The following is a 19,617-nucleotide window of genomic DNA, read 5'->3' as shown; positions in this document are numbered from 1 at the left end:
CACAGACACACACACACAGACACTGCTACATACATGCAGACAACCTGACACACATACACTTCTACATACATACAGGCAACCTAACAGACACGCACTCATGCACACACAGGCACACACACACCAGCGACACCTTAAAGCCGGTTGAGTTCCCACCCAGCCAGCTAACGGCCGTTCGCCACCACTGCGCATGCTCGCCCGCTCGAGGTGGGTCGCCCCTGATGACGTCAGCAAGCGGCGTCGAGCCTCGGCGCCATGCTGGGCCTGCGGGGCGCAGGGCTGGCGTGGGGTCTGAGGGCGGTGACACCGGCGTGGCGGCGATGTCCGTTCGGACTCTCTCTGGCCCTGGTCCGCACGGCAGGGGCTTGGTGCGCGCGGGACTGGCGGGTACCGGCCCCGGGGGCACCGCGCGGGCGCGCACTCAGCCTGTCGGCCGCGGCCGTGGTGAACTGGGCGCCGCGCCCCCTGCAGCCCTACCTGCGCCTTATGCGCCTGGACAAACCCATCGGTGAGTGAGGCGGGAGGGCGGGGCCCCGGCTGCCATGGGTGGGCCCGTGGGTCCGGTCACTTCGGGACCTGGTCAGGACTTCAGCCAGGGACCCCCTATTGTCCTGAGCCCCGGGGGCGGACAGTGATAGCAAGAAAGATGAGTTCCACGGAGGCCCTTCGGAGATGATCTAGCGCACCTTTGCTTTCTCGAAACCCACGCGTGGCGATTTGCAGACTTGGAGCGTTTCTGCATTCATTCGTTTTCGATTCTGCCGCCAACCCTGTCAGGCCCAAAGACACATTAGTAAGACGGTTGAAGAAACCAAGGCTCCTCATTATAGGAGGACCTAGTGTTAGTGCCAGGCTTTTTTTTTTTCCTGCATCACCGGTTACCGAGGTTTAGTGCCTTTGACGCAGACAGTGTCGCGCTTCCGGGTTGCCTGTAAACGTCAAATTGACACAATCATCTCTTTCTACTATGACCCCTTTCTTTTTTTTTTCCTCCTGCTCATCATAGTGCCTATCGGTTATTAATGTGTGCACCGTTGACAGCTGTGATACAATATAAGCTCCATATGCACGGAGATCCTAAAGCGCAGCCCAGCAGTTCTAACGGAATTTACTCGGCCCCAGTGATAGAAAGCTAGGGAAACTACCAGTTTTCAAAGAATTTGTTTCTGGTTGGAAAAGAGTTGATGACCTAGGAAAGTATAGAAACAAATCTCTGGTATAGGTCATGCACAAGAAAAAGAACTTTCTAAGGGTCTCCAGTCCTTGAAGAAATAGCACTCCAAAGGAAGCCCTGTGCTGCGGAGGCGTGAAGAGCTCTTGGAGAAATAGTTTCGAGATCCAGATGTGGTGGCTCACACCTGTGATGTAGCCTTCTAGAGGCTAAAATAGGACGACTGGTTCAAGTCGCAGGCCAGTCTGAGCTATATGCTCTGAAAAAACAAAAACGTGTCGTGTATTAAGAATATTAACCTCTGGGCGGTGGTGGCGTGCACATTTAATCCCAACACTCGGGAGGCAGAGGCAAGCGGATCTCTGTGAGTTTGAGGCCCGCCTGGTCTACAAGAGCTAGTGCCAGACTGACTATGTAGCTGCCGAGAAACCCTGTCTTGAAAAAAAAAAAATAGCCTGCCTGCAAAACCACACAATGGGAGACAGGCTGGACCGAAGAAAGTGGTAACAGGAAGAGGTGAAGGCTGAATTCTGGCCAATGTTGATGTTGGTATATACAGTTTCAGTGTCTAGAAGTACATCCAAATGTTTAAATTGCTTATTCCACCTTTTTCTGTCCAGACTCACCCCCCAAAGTGGCCTTGTGTGGGTTTTGTTGTTTTGTTTTCAGACAGGGTCCCATTATGTACCTGAGGCCAGTCTTGAATTCTGTCCTGCCTCCATATTTTCCCAATTGCTTGGATTTCGGGCGTGCACCACCATTCTGGGTTTTATTTCATTTTGTTTGAGACAAGGGCTTGTTGGCTTTGTACTACAGAGCTTGCCTCATTCTTTGGAGTGGCACCGCACCCAACAAGGCCTTGCTTTTGATAGTCTTTACATGTGTTCGTTCCTGTTTGGGATTCAGGCACCAGATTTTAACAATCAGAGATTAAAGTACAAAAGCCTCTAAACGGAAGGTAGGCCTGCAATTGTTAGCGTGTTATGTAACTCAGGGTTTACACAGCACTTTATAATTCTGTTCTTAGATTCTGTATGACAGAGCTACAGGATAGACTTACAGGCATGCAGGACAAATCAACGGCTGCCATTGTTCCTGCTTCCACAATTAAACATATTCTAGCGGCTGTATATGTAACAGGACTCTATAAAATGGTCGTGAGCCAAGTTTAGACCCAGACCTCTTTGGCCCTTCTCCATTCAGTGGAGGGAGTGTGGTTAAATTACTTCACGTCTCTACACTTTCATTTTTTTACCTATAAAAGGGAAGTGCTAATGTTGACTTTTTAAAATTATTCTTAACATCTACACCATGATAGATACTTTGAATCATGCCTGCGTATAAGGGCACTATTAGTGGCTTTATTAGCATTAGCCACTGTTACTTCAGAATAGTAGTGGGGGTTAGAGATTTATAGTTTTATGTGTTAAGTATCTTAAAATGCTGGCTTGCATTTTTTTTTTTTTTTTTTTTTGTTTTTTTGTTTTTCGAGACAGGGTTTCTCTGTGGCTTTAGAGCCTGTCCTGGAGCTAGCTCTGTAGACCAGGCTGGTCTCGAACTCACAGAGATCCGCCTGCCTCTGCCTCCCGAGTGCTGGGATTAAAGGCGTGCGCCACCATTGCCCGGCTGGCTTGCATGTTTTGATGCTAAATAAGATGAATACAGGATAGAATTCACTCAACAAATGGTTTTGGGCCCCAACCATGTGTCAGGAGCAGTAATTGGCAGTAGCATTTCTGCTTAATATTTATAATTTCTCTTCTTGTGAGACAGTGAGGCAGTTATTATTTTACTGTAGTGGGATTATATTTTATTACTTTCATAGACTACTATCAGGCTTCAGTGTTTTTTGAGAAGGCAGTAACAAAGTTTGATTGTTGTTTTCCAGTACCATATGCTAGGCCAGCACAATACTGCTGAGCTCCACAAAGCCTGCATTATTGCACAAGTTTCACCAGGTGGCACTCTTTCCACCAAAATGGCAGTGTCATTTTTCCTTCTCCATGGGTGATTTTGTTGTCTTAAGGAAATCTATATAATTAGAGAATCATAGGCCCAGTCTACACGGGCATTTTGTTCTGCCCTTCACTTTCAGAATTTGACCATTTTATTTCATCTCCCAGAGTTTTTCTCTTTCATAATAAACATTTCTGTTCGTAGCCTGTTTGGCTTCTCACTACCCGGTACCTGTCTTCACAGAATAGCCATAGGAACGAAGGTGTCACAGAGGACAGACAGAAGTGTTCCTGGAGTCAGTAGAGCTGAAGCAGTAGAATGTCCGTGTGTGCTGAGATTTAGGTATGGGAACTGAGACTTTTTGACCTGAGCTGCAGCTAGACTTCTGGGTTAGAGCTCCATCTTAACCAGCGTGACTTCGGGTAAATCCTGCCCTCTGTCTTTCAGTCTCTGGATTAGTTACCTTTCTAAGCTGTGGTAAAACACCATGATCTGGCGACTTATGGAAGAAAGGGTTTATTTGGGCTGTGGTTCCAGAGGGTTAGATCCATCATGGCGAGGAGCATGGCACCAAGATGTGGCTAGAAAGAAGCCGAGAGTTCACATCTTGAACCACAAGCAGGGAGCAGAGAGCACACTGAGAAGGGCCGCGTCTTTAAACAAAGTGATAGGCTTCGTCCTCTATGGTTGCACCTCCTACATCTCCCACACAGCACCGTCCACTAAAGCCACTAGTTAAATGCCAGTGCCTGTAGGGGGTGTCCTCCTTCAGACTCAAAAGTGCCTTGTGACAGCTCTTGCTGCCTGTACCTGGAGTTCCTACACATCCCTGTGCTTTGATCAGTGCCTGCACATGACAGGGGCGCAAGGAATATTAATATTATTACTTCAGGAGTTAAAAACGAGAGAAAACTGACTGTACTTATGTATGCTACATCTCTTTTAGTTTTATTTTGTTTTTTTGAGACAGAGTTTCTCTGTGTAACATTCCTAATTGTCCTGTCGATCAATCTGGCCTTGAAGTCACTGAGATTTGCCTGCCTCTGCCTCCCAAGTGCTGGGATTAAAGGTGTGCACCACCACTGCCCGTATTTGTATCTCTTTTAAAACTCAGTGAGGTAGATGCTCTTTTTCCCTGTTTTCGGATGAAATTAAGACTTAAGCCTTCAGATACTTTATTGTCTGTATCTGCCCCCTTACATGTGGTAGTCTCCTGACCTTTTGGTCTGCAAGAGCTGCCTAATCTTTAGGGACCACTACAGGCTCTCAGCAAGTGAGCTCATAATCATAATATGCACCTGTGGCCAAGGAAGGTCTTGCTACACTGTGCTCTGGGTATTCTGTAGCTTAGGAACCATTATTTTGAATTCTTGGTCCTCCTGCTCAGCCTCCCCAGTGCTGTAATTCCAGGCATTGGCCTGTCTTATGTTTTACTGTGATTATACTTTTTGGGGGGGGATGTGGTGATTTGCTGTGTACTTGATTTTGTATGTGTGTGTATGGGGGCGGGTATCGCAAGCTAGAGTCATCTGGGAAGAGGCGACCTCAACTGAGAAAATGTGTCCATCTGATTGCCCAGGACATTTTCTTGGTTAATGATGTGGAAGGCCTAACCCACTGGGGACAGTGCCACCCTGGTCAGATGGTTCTGGGTGGTAGAAGGAAGTGGGTTGAGCAAGCCAGCAGGCATCAGTCCTGCCTCCCTTTAGTGATGGTCTGTGATGGGGATAGCCATACCCAATAAACCCTTTCCCTGGTTTCAGCTGGTCATGGTATTTGTCACAGCAGCAGAAGCCAAAACAGTGATTAAGAAAGTGAAGCAATTATCTGATTTAAATGTGTCCGTTTCTGTTGTCCGTTTCTGTTTTCCGTGTGGTTCTGGTTTTGTTTAGGAACCTGGCTGCTGTACTTGCCATGCACCTGGAGCATTGGTTTGGCCGCTGAACCAGGCTGTTTTCCTGACTGGTACATGCTGTCACTCTTTGGCACTGGAGCTATTCTGATGCGTGGAGCGGGCTGTACTATTAATGACATGTGGGACCGTGACTTCGATAAAAAGGTAGCTTCACCCTGGGAGGGAACAGAGGCTTCTCTCATTTCTGCAGAACACCATGGTGACCTCACATGATGCCACTGAAGTCTGCCATGACTAACCACTGTTCCCTCCGGCAGAAGAGTGGAGCAGGGATGTGTACTGGAGTTTTACAGGCAATTTAGAATGGAGGAGCTAAAGGTAGGAGAGACAGCTAGAAATTGACCCTGAACCTTTCCACGTCTAAAGATGTCATCCCTTCCTCCGAGGTCTTAGTTTAAATGACTAAGGCAGGCATTAGCTTTGGCTCCACCAAAGCCCCTGCCCTCAGTTTGCTCTTAAGTTTCAGTTACCCACAGTCAGCCATGGACCAAAACTAAGAAGTGGAAAATACCAGACCCTGAGTGTATGAGTTTTAAATTATACACCAACAAGTGTTATCACAAGAGCTCACCTACTGAAAATACACTTCTCACAAGTGGCCTGTTTTACTCCTAGTTAGTTTCTTACTGTGAGACAGAAGTGACTGTAGTGGACAGTTGTCTCTATCTCCCCTCCTGTGTGCGTGCGTGTTTCCCGGGAACGGGATGGGATGGAAGTGGGAGAAACCATGTGATGGGCAGCTCCGTGCCATACAGACAGCTGTGGCTATTTGATTGGCCAGCAAATGCAAACCTGATTTGAATGTTGATGTTTCCTGGATCATTTTCGTTCTGCATATTGTTATAAATGAGACTTCAGATTTGTGCTTAAAGTAGTTCAGCATTCCCTTTTTAAAGCTCAGTGTAAGGCTTATAGAAGATGAAAACCAGTGCTAGAAATTAGCACATGTGTGAGGAGCCATGTGCTGTTTATAAAAGCGAACATTTGAGATTAAATATTCAGAAAGGATTTTGTTCTTAGTTACCCTCAGAACCAGTCTAAGACTGTTGAGCTTGGGAAGTACATATTGAGGAAGACATGAAAAGGTACAGTATGTGACTGAGCAGCCTTAGAAAGCATGCGACAGCCCCACCCTGTAACCACTCACGTAGTCTGACTTGTGCTCCAGGAAGGGGACCGCATGTGCTGTCCTTTATCCTTCCCACTAAGTACGCCTGAAACTCCAACTGTCACATAGAAAAGAACAAAACCGCCTGGAGAGGAAAAGGTGGCAGAGCCCCAGGAACCCCAGAAGAGCATGGTACATTAGTTTTCTGTATTGTTTTTGTCTCGCATATCTCAGTCTTGGAACTGAAGAGGCCAGCAGGCTGGGGACACAAATGGGCACAGACAAAACCAAGCACCCGCAAAAGCCTATTTCTCAGGAGCAGGGTGCGCTTCTAATTCCACCTGGAAATAATTAGGCAGCATCTGCAGTCCCTTCCCCTGACCAAAGTGGTGTCAATAACCCAGCTAAAACAAGTTTAAAATGAGATTAGAGGGGCTGGAGAGATGGCTCAGTGGTTAAGAGCACTGGCTGTTCTTCCAGAGGACCTGGGTTCAACTCCCAGCACCCATATGGCCACTCACAGCCATCTGTGACTCCAGTTTCAGAGGATCTGAAGCCCTTTCCAGGCCTCTTGGTAAGCACCAGGCACTCACATGACATACATACAAGCAAAACACCATACACATAAAATAATGAAATAAAATAAATGAGATTAGGGACACATAAAATTCTTGGGTTTCAAGTAAGAAATACTGAAAAATACCTGAAGAAATAACAGCTGAATGTCTGAAATTTGGCAAAGGGCGTAAGTGTACGTTGTGTAAGTACGTTATCAGGAAGGTGGGTGTTGTCATCATGGTAAACAAATCTACAGTCTGCAGCTCTTGAGTACAGTGGAAGAGAAATGCTGAAAATATAGCTCATAAAAAGGAATATTGCTGTATTGGATTTCACCAGAGTCAGTTTAGATATGTTGGAGGCCCTTTAAGAGGATTAAAGTATGCACTGGTGGGGCTGGAGAGATGGCTCAGAGGTTAAGAGCATTGCCTGCTCTTCCAAAGGTCCTGAGTTCAATTCCCAGCAACCACATGGTGGCTCACAGCCATCTGTAAAGAGGTCTGGCGCCCTCATCTGGCCTGCAGGCATACACACAGAATATTGTATACATAATATATATAATGTATATATATATATATATTATGCACTGGTGAATATTTTGAAACCACATACCTACCTGGATACCAGTATACAAAATTCTCAGAGCCAAGCACTAAATAAAAATCTGATCAATCCATGAATCCATCCCATAGGAAGATGCCAAAACTGCAAGTATCAAGTACAAATTTTTGTTTTAACATCATTAGCTTTGATTTAAATACAAATTTCAACTACGGTAAAGTATCACTACAGACCTATCAGGATGGCTGAAACGGAAAACAATGGCAGCACTAAATGCTGCCTAGAGCAGTTCACATATCGCCTATTGCCAGTGGGGAGAGAACCCGGCTTGTTTTCCTGTGGGCACACAGCTGTCAGTCAGGGGTGCCTGTGCATTCCTCCACAGAAACAAAGCTTATGTTCACATGGCATTTTGCATATGAATGTAGTGGCTTTACTTATAGTCCAAACTGAAACAAGCCAGTAGTTCTTTCCTGTGTGAGTAGACCATGCATGATGCATTTATGCTCTGGAAAACTGCAGCAACAGCAAAATGATCCATGCAACAGTGTGGGTGCATTTCCCAGGATTATGTCAAGAGAAAGGAAAAGCCTGAACGGATCACCCTCTGTGCGGTTGTAGGAATCAAGGAGTGATAGAGAGAAGAGAGTGACGTCCAGGGAAAATGGGGGTCCTTGGAGCAGGAATCTTAGTAGATTTTGTCTGTCTTGACATCAAAATTCTGGTTCCATCAAGTTTCCCAGGATGTCATTAACGGAACAGATGTTACAGGTGTATGGGAGTTCCATATTCTTTTTTTCATTCTATATTTTTTAACAATTTATTTTTATTTCATGTGCATTCATGTTTTGTCTGCATATATGTCTGTGTGAAGGTGTCAGATCCTCTGGAACTGGAGTTACAGGCAGTTATGAGCTGTTGTGTGGGTGCTGGGAACTGAACCTGGCAGAGCAACCAGTGCTCTTAACCCCTGAGCCATCTCTCCAGCTCCATTTCTTAACCATTTCTTAACTGCAGTCATCTCAGAGAAAAAGTTTCATTAAAAGATAATCAAGCCAGCCAACCTTTTCCGTTTCCTCTAGGGGTCTGGTTGTGTAATGGCGTTCACAAAGCTCAGGTGTTGAGCAGGTGTTCCCATTGATTGAGACGGTGCTTGCTGCCTGGGGATTTAATATGCCATCTGTCTCTTAAAGGCCTAGTTGCATCTTTACCCTTTTCCTAAAGTGTTCTCCATCACTAAGGACATGTTTATGGCTCAGGTTTGATTAATGCACTGAGTAGTTAGTAATTTGCTGATGAACGGAATGAAGAGTGGATTGCTGTTGGGGAATACAGCTTCTGTGTGTTCGTTGATACCGGGGTGGTAATTTACTACTAAGTGATTGTATGGCAAACAATAGGTTAAAAACATAGTCTCAAATGTGAGGCTTTGTAATCCCATATCTAAAGTTCTTAATTCCTAACAACATTGAAAATTTTGATTATAATCTTTATGTGTGTTTGAATTTGACATAGTCACATTTCAGGGGGGAGAATCAGCAGCAGTCATGATCCCCGTGTTTAACAGCGCCATCCACATTCCTCCAGCTGACTTAACTTTATCATTTCAGCGTATTCAGTCCGATAGCACAGACCCATTCAGGGTCACGTCTCATGTAGTGCTTACCATCCTAGAACAGGGCGCTAGCCTTAACCACAACCTGCTGAGGTTCCCTCTCTCCTGAGAGCTCCAATCATTTTACCACCTTTCTATGGAAGCAGGATCTGTGTGTTTGCTGAGCTCAGTGGCTAAGCATCAAGATCAGGAAGACACTTTGTGTTTAAGGATGGGATGGGGTGGGGATGGTGGGACAAATACTGCCCTTTAAAAGCCACGTTAAACATTTAAACACGTGATTTTAGTTCTCGATAGTACTTCAAATTTTGATTTCGCTCTGTTCATATTTGTGCTTTAGTGCCTGCCTCGGGTCTTTCACTATGTATGTATGTATGTATGTATAAATAATGACTTTGTATGTGTGTTACAAAGGTTTATTTGCTTAGGTATTTTATGTATGAGTGCTTTTGTCTGTGTGTAGTCCTGTACGCCAGAAGAGGGCATTGGATCCTATTATAGATGGTTGTGAGCCACCATGTGATTGCTGGAAATTGAACTCAGGATTTCTGGAAGGGTAACCAGTGTTATTAACTGCTGAGCCATCTCTTCAGTCCTCACTTTAGTTCTAAAATAGCATGTACTTCTCTGTATGGGTTAAGTAAGCTCTGCATGAGAGCAGTCAGAGTAAGAGTGGAGGAGGCGTCTCTCCCCTTCCGTCATGTTGGCCTGAGGCTCTGTCTCCAGACAGGAGGCGTGGAGGCGAGTGCCCATCCCCCTGAACCATCCTGCCAGCTCATGGACCTGTCTATTAATCAATGTTTAAACGAACAGTTGAATTGGTGTATGAGGTTAAGGTGTCTGTTTTCCTTTGTTGAGGTTATGAGAACAGCAAATCGCCCAATTGCCGCTGGCGACATTTCAATCTTCCAGTCCTTCATCTTCCTTGGGGGACAGCTGACCTTGGCACTGGGAGTTCTCCTGTGTTTGAACTACTACAGGTACAGTAGAAGTGGTTGCACAGTTATGTGTAAACCACATCCTCTGGATCAGAACATGTGGAATGTTAGAATTCTCTCTATTACAAATCTGTTAATTCTTGTGAAGCATCCATTCATGGGTTAAGAAGAGTAAAGGAACTCACTGTGCTGTGAGATTCAGGGACGCTTCAGCGAAGGAGTGAGGACACCAGCTTGGTTCTGAAGCACCTTTAGTGTTTGCTATAGATGCTCCTGATGGGACACAAGGCCCATCCCCTGTGTGTACACAGCAATAGGTATGTGTATAGTTTTACTTTTGCGGCCTGTAATCACTGAGTACCGGAAGCAGAAGTGGTTAGGCTCAGTTAACATAAAGAGGAACTGTGTCTTTCCCAGAGTCTGTAACTAATATAAGTAGCAGAAGAGAAAAGTGTGAGGGCCCTTTCTTGGGTCAGTCTAAATAGGCCCAGCATCAGATGGCTGTTCTCAGAGTGCTCCTGAGTAAGGAGAGAGGGCGACAGAGAGCGTGCCTGCTAAGTATTGCTCTCTGTGGAGAATAGGTCCTCTCTCTCCTTCTTTCTTTCTCTTCCTTTCTCTTTTCTTTCTTTCTTTCTCTTTCTCTCTGTCTATCTCTCTCCTTCCTTCTGTCCTTTCTTTTTTGTTTGTTTGTTTTGAGACAGGGTTTCACCACATGATCCTGGCTGCTGGAACTCACTCTGCAAACCAAACTGGCCTGGAACTCATAGAAATACTCATGCCTCTGCTTCCCAAGTGCTGGGATTAAAGGCTTGTGCCACCACCACCTGGCCTATTTTCTTTCTTAAGAAGTAACATATGCTATGTATGAAAGGGACTCTCCTTGGTTTGATAACTCTCTGTTGGACACATGGAGAGCTAGGGAGATGGCTCACATGGTGGGGCACTTGTCATATAAGTGCAGTCCCCAGCACTGGGGAGGCAGAAACAGGCAGATCTCCAATAAGACACCTGTGTCAAAAAACAAGGTATGGCTCTTCAAGAGCACACCTTAAGTTGGCCTTTCCTCATCCCTCGTGTGTGCACACACACATAACACATACACACGCATGCACACATGCACGCACAGTTTACTGTACATCTTATGGTTTTCGAACAGGCTGTAATACATGGTCGTTTAAATTGGCAGGATGCTGGAGCCAGATTGCTTTAAGGTTTGAACCTTGGTCTCCCACAGATGAGCTGACCAACAATCTCTTCCTTAATTTCTTTGTGCTTCACCTTCCTCTGCAGAAGGAACCTCTTGTTGCCTAGTGAAGCTCAGAATGAACAGAACTGAAGCACTTACAATGGTATCTAGTGCATGGAAGTACCGTGTGTGTTAGCTGTTGTTTTGTTTGGTTCTTTTGTGACATTTAAAATGCTTTTCGAATCATTGTCTCTAGTAGGCAAAGGCAAACTCTAGGAAAGAATTTCATAAAAATATTACTTAAGACAAAACTACCTTGCAATTAGGGATATTGATGACTTGAAAATGGTTACTAATTTCTAACGATGCCCTTAATCCTGTTGCTTCTGTTCCCAGCATAGCCTTGGGCGCGGCGTCCTTACTTCTTGTCGTCACCTATCCACTGATGAAGAGAATCACGTTTTGGCCTCAGTTAGCCTTGGGTAAGACTGAGACAGCGAAAGATTTCCCTTCACACTGCCTGCCATGTTTTTTTTGGTTTGTTTGTTTGTTTGTTTGTTTTTGGTTTTTCAAGACAGGGTTTCTCTGTGGCTTTGGAGCCTGTCCTGGAACTAGCTCTGTAGACCAGGCTGGTCTCAAACTCACAGAGATCCGCCTGCCTCTGCCTCCCGAGTGCTGGGATTAAAGGCGTGCGCCACCATCGCCCGGGCTTCTGCCATGTTTTTATATCCTGCATGGGTGTGTACATGTCTGTGATTATCAGGCCAGTCTTCAAGTTTTCTGAAGAATAAATTTTTATGCTTTAAAGGAATTTAGTTATTTTTATTGGCTGGGAAATCTTAGCTATTTGTTAAAATTATCAAGATTACTGTTTTCCTTAAGTGCCTTTAAAATCCTACATATGCCATAAAACGATGGTTAATCAAGGTATCCTAAGGAGTTTGGGAGTGAGGTAATACGCACTTCTGTGCACGAACCAAGGTGAAAATTGATGGCTTTGACAGCTCCCACTCTATGAAACTTTGGCAAGAATGTATTTGCAGCTCTCTGGCTCTGCATTAGTAAACCGTGAGCGACTAAGGAGCATCTTTCCCTGCCTCCAGCCCAGCGTGGGCGTTACAGAGCGAAAGCGCTCCAGAAAGCGTTTGTGTGGATGGGAGATACGGAGGGTGGGTAGGTAGGTAGGTGGGCAGGTCAGAACTACTTCCAGACTTTTCTGTCCTTGTTCTAAACTACTCCTTTTCTAGGATATTCTAAACTACTCCTAGCTGATTCTAATTCTATGAACCATTTTCCAGTAAATGAAAAGAATCAGGGAGATTTCACGAAGGGATGAGGACTTGACTTGTAGAAAAGTTGTGATGGAGTGTTACCCTCATAGAGAGTCTTTCTTTTTAGGATAGACGGTGATGTTCCAGTGGGTCTGGAAATTGGTAGGAGAAGTTTAAGAATCTTTTCAAACTAATGTTTGTGCCTGGCACAAATGTAGCCAGTATACTTCCTCTAAACATTCATTGAGTCCCTACTTGGACTTTGCGCCAGGTAGGAATTGCACCAAGTACTTAGATGATAAATGTGACTAAAACACAGTCACTGTTTTCAAGGAGCTGGAGGCCGAGAGACAGGCAGGACATGGCAGTAGAGTGTGGGTGTGGCCGACGTGGATGTGGTGCTTTCTCGGAAGAGGAGGGGTGCTCGGAGTGGGAATAGACGCTGTAGGAAAGGGAAAGATATGTGCAGAATGACTTGAGAGCTGTGTGGGCAGAGGTGTCCGCAGAGGGCTGAGCCTCTAGCCTGCAGCTTAGGAGGTGATCAGCCTTGCAGGTCGATGTAGGCTCTGTCAGTGCACGGATGTGTGTACAGACCTCACCGAGGCTGAGGGAGCAGAGTGACTGTTGTCTGTCCTCTGTTCCCATAGCTTACCGGGAGGTAGAGAGAGCCTGGTATGTCTGCATTCCGACTCCAGCACTCGCAGTTTGATGGCTCTGCCAGGCACAAACTTCTTAGGTACATTATTCTTAGGTACATTATTAGCTATGTTATTTTAATTACTAGTTAAACTTTCTGTGCCTTTTTTTTTTTTTTTTTGGTAAGATGTACAAATAAGAACCAGCCACAGGAGGTTGAGGAGATTCTGTGAAGGACACAGAGCAGTGTAGCAGAGCCTGACTGGAGTGAGCATTTGACATGTGCCGCCATATGTTCCTATGGAGTGCTGACGTACATTCTGCTTCCCCCGATTGCAGGGCTGACTTTTAATTGGGGTGCATTACTTGGATGGTCTGCTGTCAAGGGTTCCTGTGATCTAGCTGTATGCCTGCCTCTTTATTTTTCTGGAGTTATGTGGACACTGATATATGATACTATTTATGCCCATCAGGTAAAGAAATTATATATTTTTCTGAACTTTGGTTTAACTGCTGTGGTTTCTAAGAGCCGTTTTTGTTTGTTTCTTTGTCTAGTTTGGTTTTTGAGACGACATTTCATGTTACCCAGGCTGGCCCTGAACTTGTGTAACCAAGGATGACCTTGTGCTCCTGGTTCACTTGCCTCTCCTCTGAGATGGGATTACAGATCTGCACAGTGACTTTAATGTTAGACAAAGGAAATCGTTCCCTAAAAAGAAAACCATCTCCAGCTCCCTTTATCCAACAAAACATTGCTGCTCATTTTTACACTAGTTTACTCCGCAGTTCAGCTGCTTTGTTCTGTTTTGTTCACAAGCATTAAATAATATTTACTATGTTCCAGGCACCCTTTTAAATATTTTACAAAAACTAAATTAATCTTCTAACAGCCTGCACAGAAAGGATCTTGTCTATCCCCATTTTATTGATAAGTAACTTCCCATGGTTCCCTGGGTAGTGGGAACAGAGCTGAAATTCAAGCCCAGATGGTGTCCAAGTTCTGTACTCAAGTTTCTCTCACCTCTGTCTGGATCTCGCCCGCACATCAGGCAGACCGTGAGGTGTGCAGGCAATACATTCCCTCTTACTGTTTCTGAGGCACAAGGCTGTCCTTGAACTCCTGGGCCTTTCCACCACAGTCTCAAATGCTGGGTCCCAGTTATATGCCGTCATCTCCGGCCATCCCCATATATTTTTATCTGTTCTTCGTCATTGTCACTTGAATATACCTAGTAGTCCCTTGACTTGGAATGGCATCACGATTTGAAATATAATGATATGTCTGTTTTGGCAAACTAAGCTGTTACTGAGTTTTGACAATTATAAATTATATTATCATTAACACTTCATACATATGAGTGTATGAGTAAAATTTCCAGAATAGTGTTTTGAGGGATCTGGAGAGATGGTTCCACAATTGAGAGCACTTGCTGCTCTTGGAGAGGACCACCTGGTGCTTCCCAACTGCCTGTAACCCTTAGCTCCTGGGGGTCTGATACCCCCTTCAGGTCTCCATGGCACTCACACACATGGAAGGTACATGGACACCAGTATGCACACATAACTGAAAATAAATCTTGTTTTAAAAGAATATTTACTTAGGCACAAACTTCCTTCCAGCTCCCTAGTGTTTCCTTGTGTGGTTTGTTTGGGATGCCTGTTGTTGTTTTTCTTGATTCCTGAAGCACAGTTGATAAGCATTGTTTATAGTCAGTGTGTATGAAGTGATGTATCATACGTATACATTATGAAATGGTTAGTACATTCCCCACCACATTTAGTTACTACTTGTGTGTCTAGTCAGGTTATACTTACAAACTTTTTAAAAAGATTTATTTCTTAATTCTGTGAGTATGTGTGGGTGTTGGTTACAGGAGACAGTTACAGCACCCAGCTCCACATGAAGGGGTCAGCTGGGCTGAGTGGAGAGTGGGTGGGTGTGGATATGCAGTGAACAGCATCGCCTGCATCTGTGACACCAGCAAGACTGAAACTGAGAACTGAGAGATCTGGAGGAACAAAGACCAACCCAGGTGTGGGGCATGCCTTCAAATACCAGCGCCCAGCAGACTGTCCTGGAACTCGCTCTGAGACCAGGCTTGCCTCGAACTCACACACTTCCACCTACCTCTGCTTCCTGAGTGCTGGGAGTCTCTCGTTTTCTATAGCTTGTGGTGTAGCTATATGTTCTTTAACTTGTGTGTTCTTTGGTTGGAAAGCAGGGTCAGCTGTATGACCTTGTACATATATTAGAAAGGCTAAGTTGAATACTTGAGAACTGTTATTTCCATCTTACTGAATTAAATATCAAAACACGCTTTCCTATTCCTGCTGTTAGGACAAAAGAGATGACGCTCTGATTGGCCTGAAGTCCACAGCACTGCTGTTCAGGGAGAACACCAGGAAGTGGCTCAGTGGCTTTGGGATCGCTATGCTGGGAGCACTGAGCCTGGCTGGCGCCAACAGCGGTCAGACCCTCCCCTACTACGCTGCCGTGGCTGCAGTAGGAGTCCACCTGGCTCACCAGGTTTGATCTTTTCATTCATTACTTTCCCTTCAGTTTTCCTTACTATAAATGATTAAAATATTTAAACAAAATAACCACTGATAAATAGGCAAGGAACTTCCTGAAACAAACTGCTTGTCTTGTATTGCTTTGAACTTTTTCTCCCTCCTCAATTTCAGAAAATGAGCGTTTCTAGGTATAGTGCCTGCCTTTAATCCTAGCACTCAGGAGGCAGAGGCAGGAGGATCTCTGTAAGTTTGAGGCCAGCCTGGTCTACATAGTGAGTTCTAGGATAGCCTGGACCATCTCAAAACAACCAAAATAAATGAAGCAAATAAAATTAACCTTGTTAATTTAGGGGGAAAAATTAGATTTTTTGCTACTCTAAAAGCAACCTGATAAATCGTAAAATAATAGTAATATAGTAAAATAGGGCCAGACATGTCACTCATCTGATGAGATACTTGCCACCAAGTCTGATGGACTTAGTTTGATCCCCAGGACCCACACAGTGGAAGGAGAGAACCAGCTCCCTTAAGTTCTCTGACCCCTACACGCACACTGTGGCGCACAAATGTGCTAGCACACTCACAGGCGTGTGTGCATGTGCACACACACAAATGTAATTTAAACCATAACAATCATGAGTTCCATTAGTGTGGAGACCACTGCCAGCCAGATAAAGCATTGGCCGCATAGCCTGGAATCCCAGCTTCTGAGGAAGCTGAATCAGGAGGATGCGTGAGTTCAAGGTCAGCCTAAGCCACTGAGTAGGACCTGATCTCCAGATGAAAACAGGCTGGAGATGCCGGTCAGTGTTAGAGAGTTTGCCTATTGTGAGCGAGACCCCAACAACAGAACCAGCAGGAAATGCTAAGGTGACCGGACTGAATCCTCTAGAAAACAGCTGTGATTGCATTGCTCACCCAGCATCCCAGCTCCTCCGCTGCTGCGGGCTTATGCATAAGGAACTTGTAAAATGATCAGCCAGATCTAAGTTTAACTGGATCAGTGACTGAAAAATGGGTATGTTGAAATAAGAGTGGCGGGGCTGCGTCCCCAACACCCCGGCCGCTTGGTTAGCTTATGCCCAAAATAACAACACACAAACTGTATTCATTTAAGAACTGCTTGGCCCATGAACTCTAGCCCTTACAGGCTAATTCTCGCACCTGGACTAGCCCATTTCTAATGATGTGTGTAAGCACCCCAAGGTGCGCTTACCGGGAAGATTCTAGCCTAAGTCCATCGTGGGTTGCAGCTGCCTGGGAGAGCAGAGCATGGCAGCTGTCTGGTCCCTCTGGAAGCAGCGCAGAGTCTGACCTCACTTCCTCTTCCGCCCAGCATCCTATTCTGTTTACTCCTCCCAACAATGTTCTAACCTATGAGGGCCAAGCAGTTTCTTTATTGCTCAGCCAATGAAATCAACAGATTGATATGACACTCCCACATCATGGGTGCTTTCTGAACAGTGCTGCGTAAGTTTTTTTTTTTTTTAATAAGATAAAAAGGTAATGATGAACATGTATTCAGATGGTGTTCTATACGTATTATTGGGAACCATGTGTCATGTAGGCAGGCCTTGAGTGACATGCACAACAGAATTGGTCTGACATAGATTACACCCGCATGATCCTCACTGTAAATGCTAGGATTTGTGATTCTTCGGGGTTTCATCTTTTTTTCTACAGAAAGTCTCAGAATCCCCAAGAACTGAGAACTTGGTTCTACAAGACCCACAGTCATCTACTAATTGTCTGGTTTAAATAGAAAGTATACTTTAAAGTATTAGATGGTAAAGGAGGGGGAACATACAAGTCTCTATAAGTATTATAAGAAGTGTGTGGGCTACTTGATATTTTAAATTGCATCTATAGTCCTCAGTACACTTTTTCCCTTCCTTCCTTCCTTCCTTCCTTCCTCCCTCCCTCCCTCCCTCCCTCCCTCCCTCCCTCCCTCCCTCCCTTCCATTCTTCCTTCATCTGTCTATATAGCCCTGGCTGTCCTGAAACTTGCTCTATGAAAGGAAGTCCTGATTTTGAGTCTGCGGACTGCCCAATAGAAAAGAGACAGTTGAGGCCAGACAGGAATGTGGTTTATGTGCTTATAATCCTCGGGATGCAAGAGGATCCAGAATCCACGGCCAGCCTCAGCTACACAGTGAGACCCTGTCCAGAAAGGAAGGGTAGAAGGACGGAAGGTTGAATGCACCTTTTTGCCGCATCCACAGGGCTGGTGTGGAGAAGAGAACGTGGGTGATCTAGGTGGCTGGCCATAGATCTGGGTCTCTGGATCCCTTGTGAGCACAGGAGGGAGTCAAAAGCATTTGGGTAGACCATCTTTGGTTGTCATAGTAACCTAGACATGTCTTCCTCATTTAGTGAATGAGAGCCAGGAATGTGCAGAGATTTCATCACCCTGCAGAATGAAGTTGTTCTGCTCAAATCAAACTTTCCTCATTTGAGAAACTGCTGTGGAAAATAAAGCTGGAACCCAAGGGTGCTTAGAGGCTGACAAGTTCCTGTGCTCAAGGGCAGGTGGAGGGTCCCTTCCCTGAGTGCATAGGCCCAGAAAGCTTTGGTTTTAGACTTTTTAAAAAAAGTTTGCAATATTTGCATGTATATAATGTATGTCTTGGAAATGGGACCCAAACTGAAACATGATATTTCCATATGTGTCATGTCTGTCTTAGTCACATAGCCAGAAGGGGCTTGCATACAAGAGCACCTGTATCCTGGCTGATTCATCACAGAAAGCCGTGTGCAGTCTCCAGCTGCAGTGTCAGCTTTGGGCATTGGAGTATTATTTCATGTTTGTGTGGAGGAGTCCAGCCTATGGATAGAACCAAGCATAGCAATGGATTGCTTCTCCAAACATTCTCACACCCTAGCCAGAGCATTTAGAACACAGTATGAGTGATGCCCCAGTAAGAAATGTTTTGATTTTTTTCTGCATTAGAAGATAGTTAGGGTGTAATACAGCTTCCTATAACTTATGTCTTCTCCTGAATAGATTGTCTGCTCCGCCTACGTTGTGCTCTCTCTTTCAGATATACACTGTCGACATCCACAGACCCGAAGACTGCTGGGACAAATTTACCTCCAACCGCACCCTAGGAATACTCTTGTTCCTAGGGATCGTCCTGGGGAATTTGTGGAAAGAAAAGACAGAGGAAACAAAAAAATTGAAAATATTGGAGTAGGAAATTAAACTGAGCCTGGTGGTACCCTCAGGAAGCAAAGGCAAGAGAGCCTCGAGGTCAAAGGCACTCAGTGGCATGGTGGGACTCTGTCTCACAGAATCAAAGTGACTTGGGTTGTAGCTCGGAGGTAGAGTGATGCTGACCCACTGTGCAGCATGCCCAAGGCTCCAGGTTCCATCCTAGCAAAGAAAATCATGTCTAAAACACTCAGGGCTTGAGACCACATCGTTACATTTGTCTGAGCAATCTGTTTAAGAAGCAAGAAGCGTGTGAGTAGAGTGTTTGCTGGGTTCTAGTGCAGCTGTCACCTAGCAAGATGCCCCCCTCCCCCTGTCACAGCACCCGGGGGCTCCTGGGGTTAGGTAGACCCTGCTTCATTTGGTGCAGCCTCTCTCTTTATTCTCACCTGAAGTTTCAGGAACTTTAGAAAAAACTTGATGTGTAACTCCTCTGAATTCATGACTTAGGAAAATGACCGTATGCTTCGTTTTATTTATCATTGAGAGTGCTAAGTTGGGGCACACTATTTTTTATTGTGATCATTACTCGCTGCCAAAACTGGAATTCAAGAAGCCATCCTGGTTCTGGATGTAAAAGAATGTAAGCAAATAAAATTGTTGCTTAATGTATCTATGGATGTGACTCTCATATCAGCCTTGACATAGGAATTTTGATGTGTGTTTATTCCTTCCTTATCTTGGGCAGGCATAGTTTATAGGATGGTAACATATTACATAAATGAACTCTTTCCTCCATATTGCCCTTTTATCATGTTTCTGTCGAAGCAGCCAGAAAACCTGAGTAAGGTCAAGTTGTTTCCCAGCCTCGACCCCAGGGCTCCCATCACTCAGGACTCCCTTCTGGATCCTTTTTTTTTGGTTTTCCTTTCTGTTTCCTTTTTTTTTGGTTTTCCTTTCTGGTTCCTTTTTCTTTGGTTTTCCTTTCTGTTTCCTTTTCCTTTGGTTTTCCTTTCTGGTTCCTTTTTTTTTGGTTTTCC

At 45.0% G+C, this 19,617-nt stretch overlaps 1 protein-coding gene across 1 annotated transcript; it reads left to right on the top strand.

Annotated features, from left to right (window-relative positions):
* The first annotated feature begins 215 nt into the window (after window positions 1-215).
* Coq2 (coenzyme Q2, polyprenyltransferase) lies at window positions 216-19,249 on the top strand. Its single transcript, XM_050155780.1, has 7 exons — window positions 216-505; window positions 5,017-5,183; window positions 9,740-9,861; window positions 11,402-11,487; window positions 13,252-13,385; window positions 15,251-15,439; window positions 18,468-19,249. Exons 1-7 carry the CDS (start codon window positions 253-255, stop codon window positions 18,618-18,620), a joined length of 1,104 nt encoding a protein of 367 aa, XP_050011737.1. The 5' UTR covers window positions 216-252; the 3' UTR covers window positions 18,621-19,249.
* The last annotated feature ends 368 nt before the right edge of the window (window positions 19,250-19,617 follow it).

The sequence above is a fragment of the Alexandromys fortis genome, unplaced genomic scaffold (genome assembly GCF_014885135.2).
Source record: "Alexandromys fortis isolate MF-2015 unplaced genomic scaffold, M_Fortis_MF-2015_v1.1 scaffold_87, whole genome shotgun sequence".
Taxonomy (NCBI): domain Eukaryota; kingdom Metazoa; phylum Chordata; class Mammalia; order Rodentia; family Cricetidae; genus Alexandromys; species Alexandromys fortis.
This window is presented reverse-complemented; position numbering and strand designations above follow the sequence as displayed.

Bases quoted from the DNA above. Each gene is read 5' to 3' on its own strand.
- Coq2 (XM_050155780.1), top strand. From the start codon at position 253: ATGCTGGGCCTGCGGGGCGCAGGGCTGGCGTGGGGTCTGAGGGCGGTG. The intron at 506-5,016 runs GTGAGTGAGGCG...GGTTTTGTTTAG, and splicing joins GCGCCTGGACAAACCCATCG to GAACCTGGCTGCTGTACTTG. The intron at 11,488-13,251 runs GTAAGACTGAGA...CCCCGATTGCAG, and splicing joins TTGGCCTCAGTTAGCCTTGG to GGCTGACTTTTAATTGGGGT.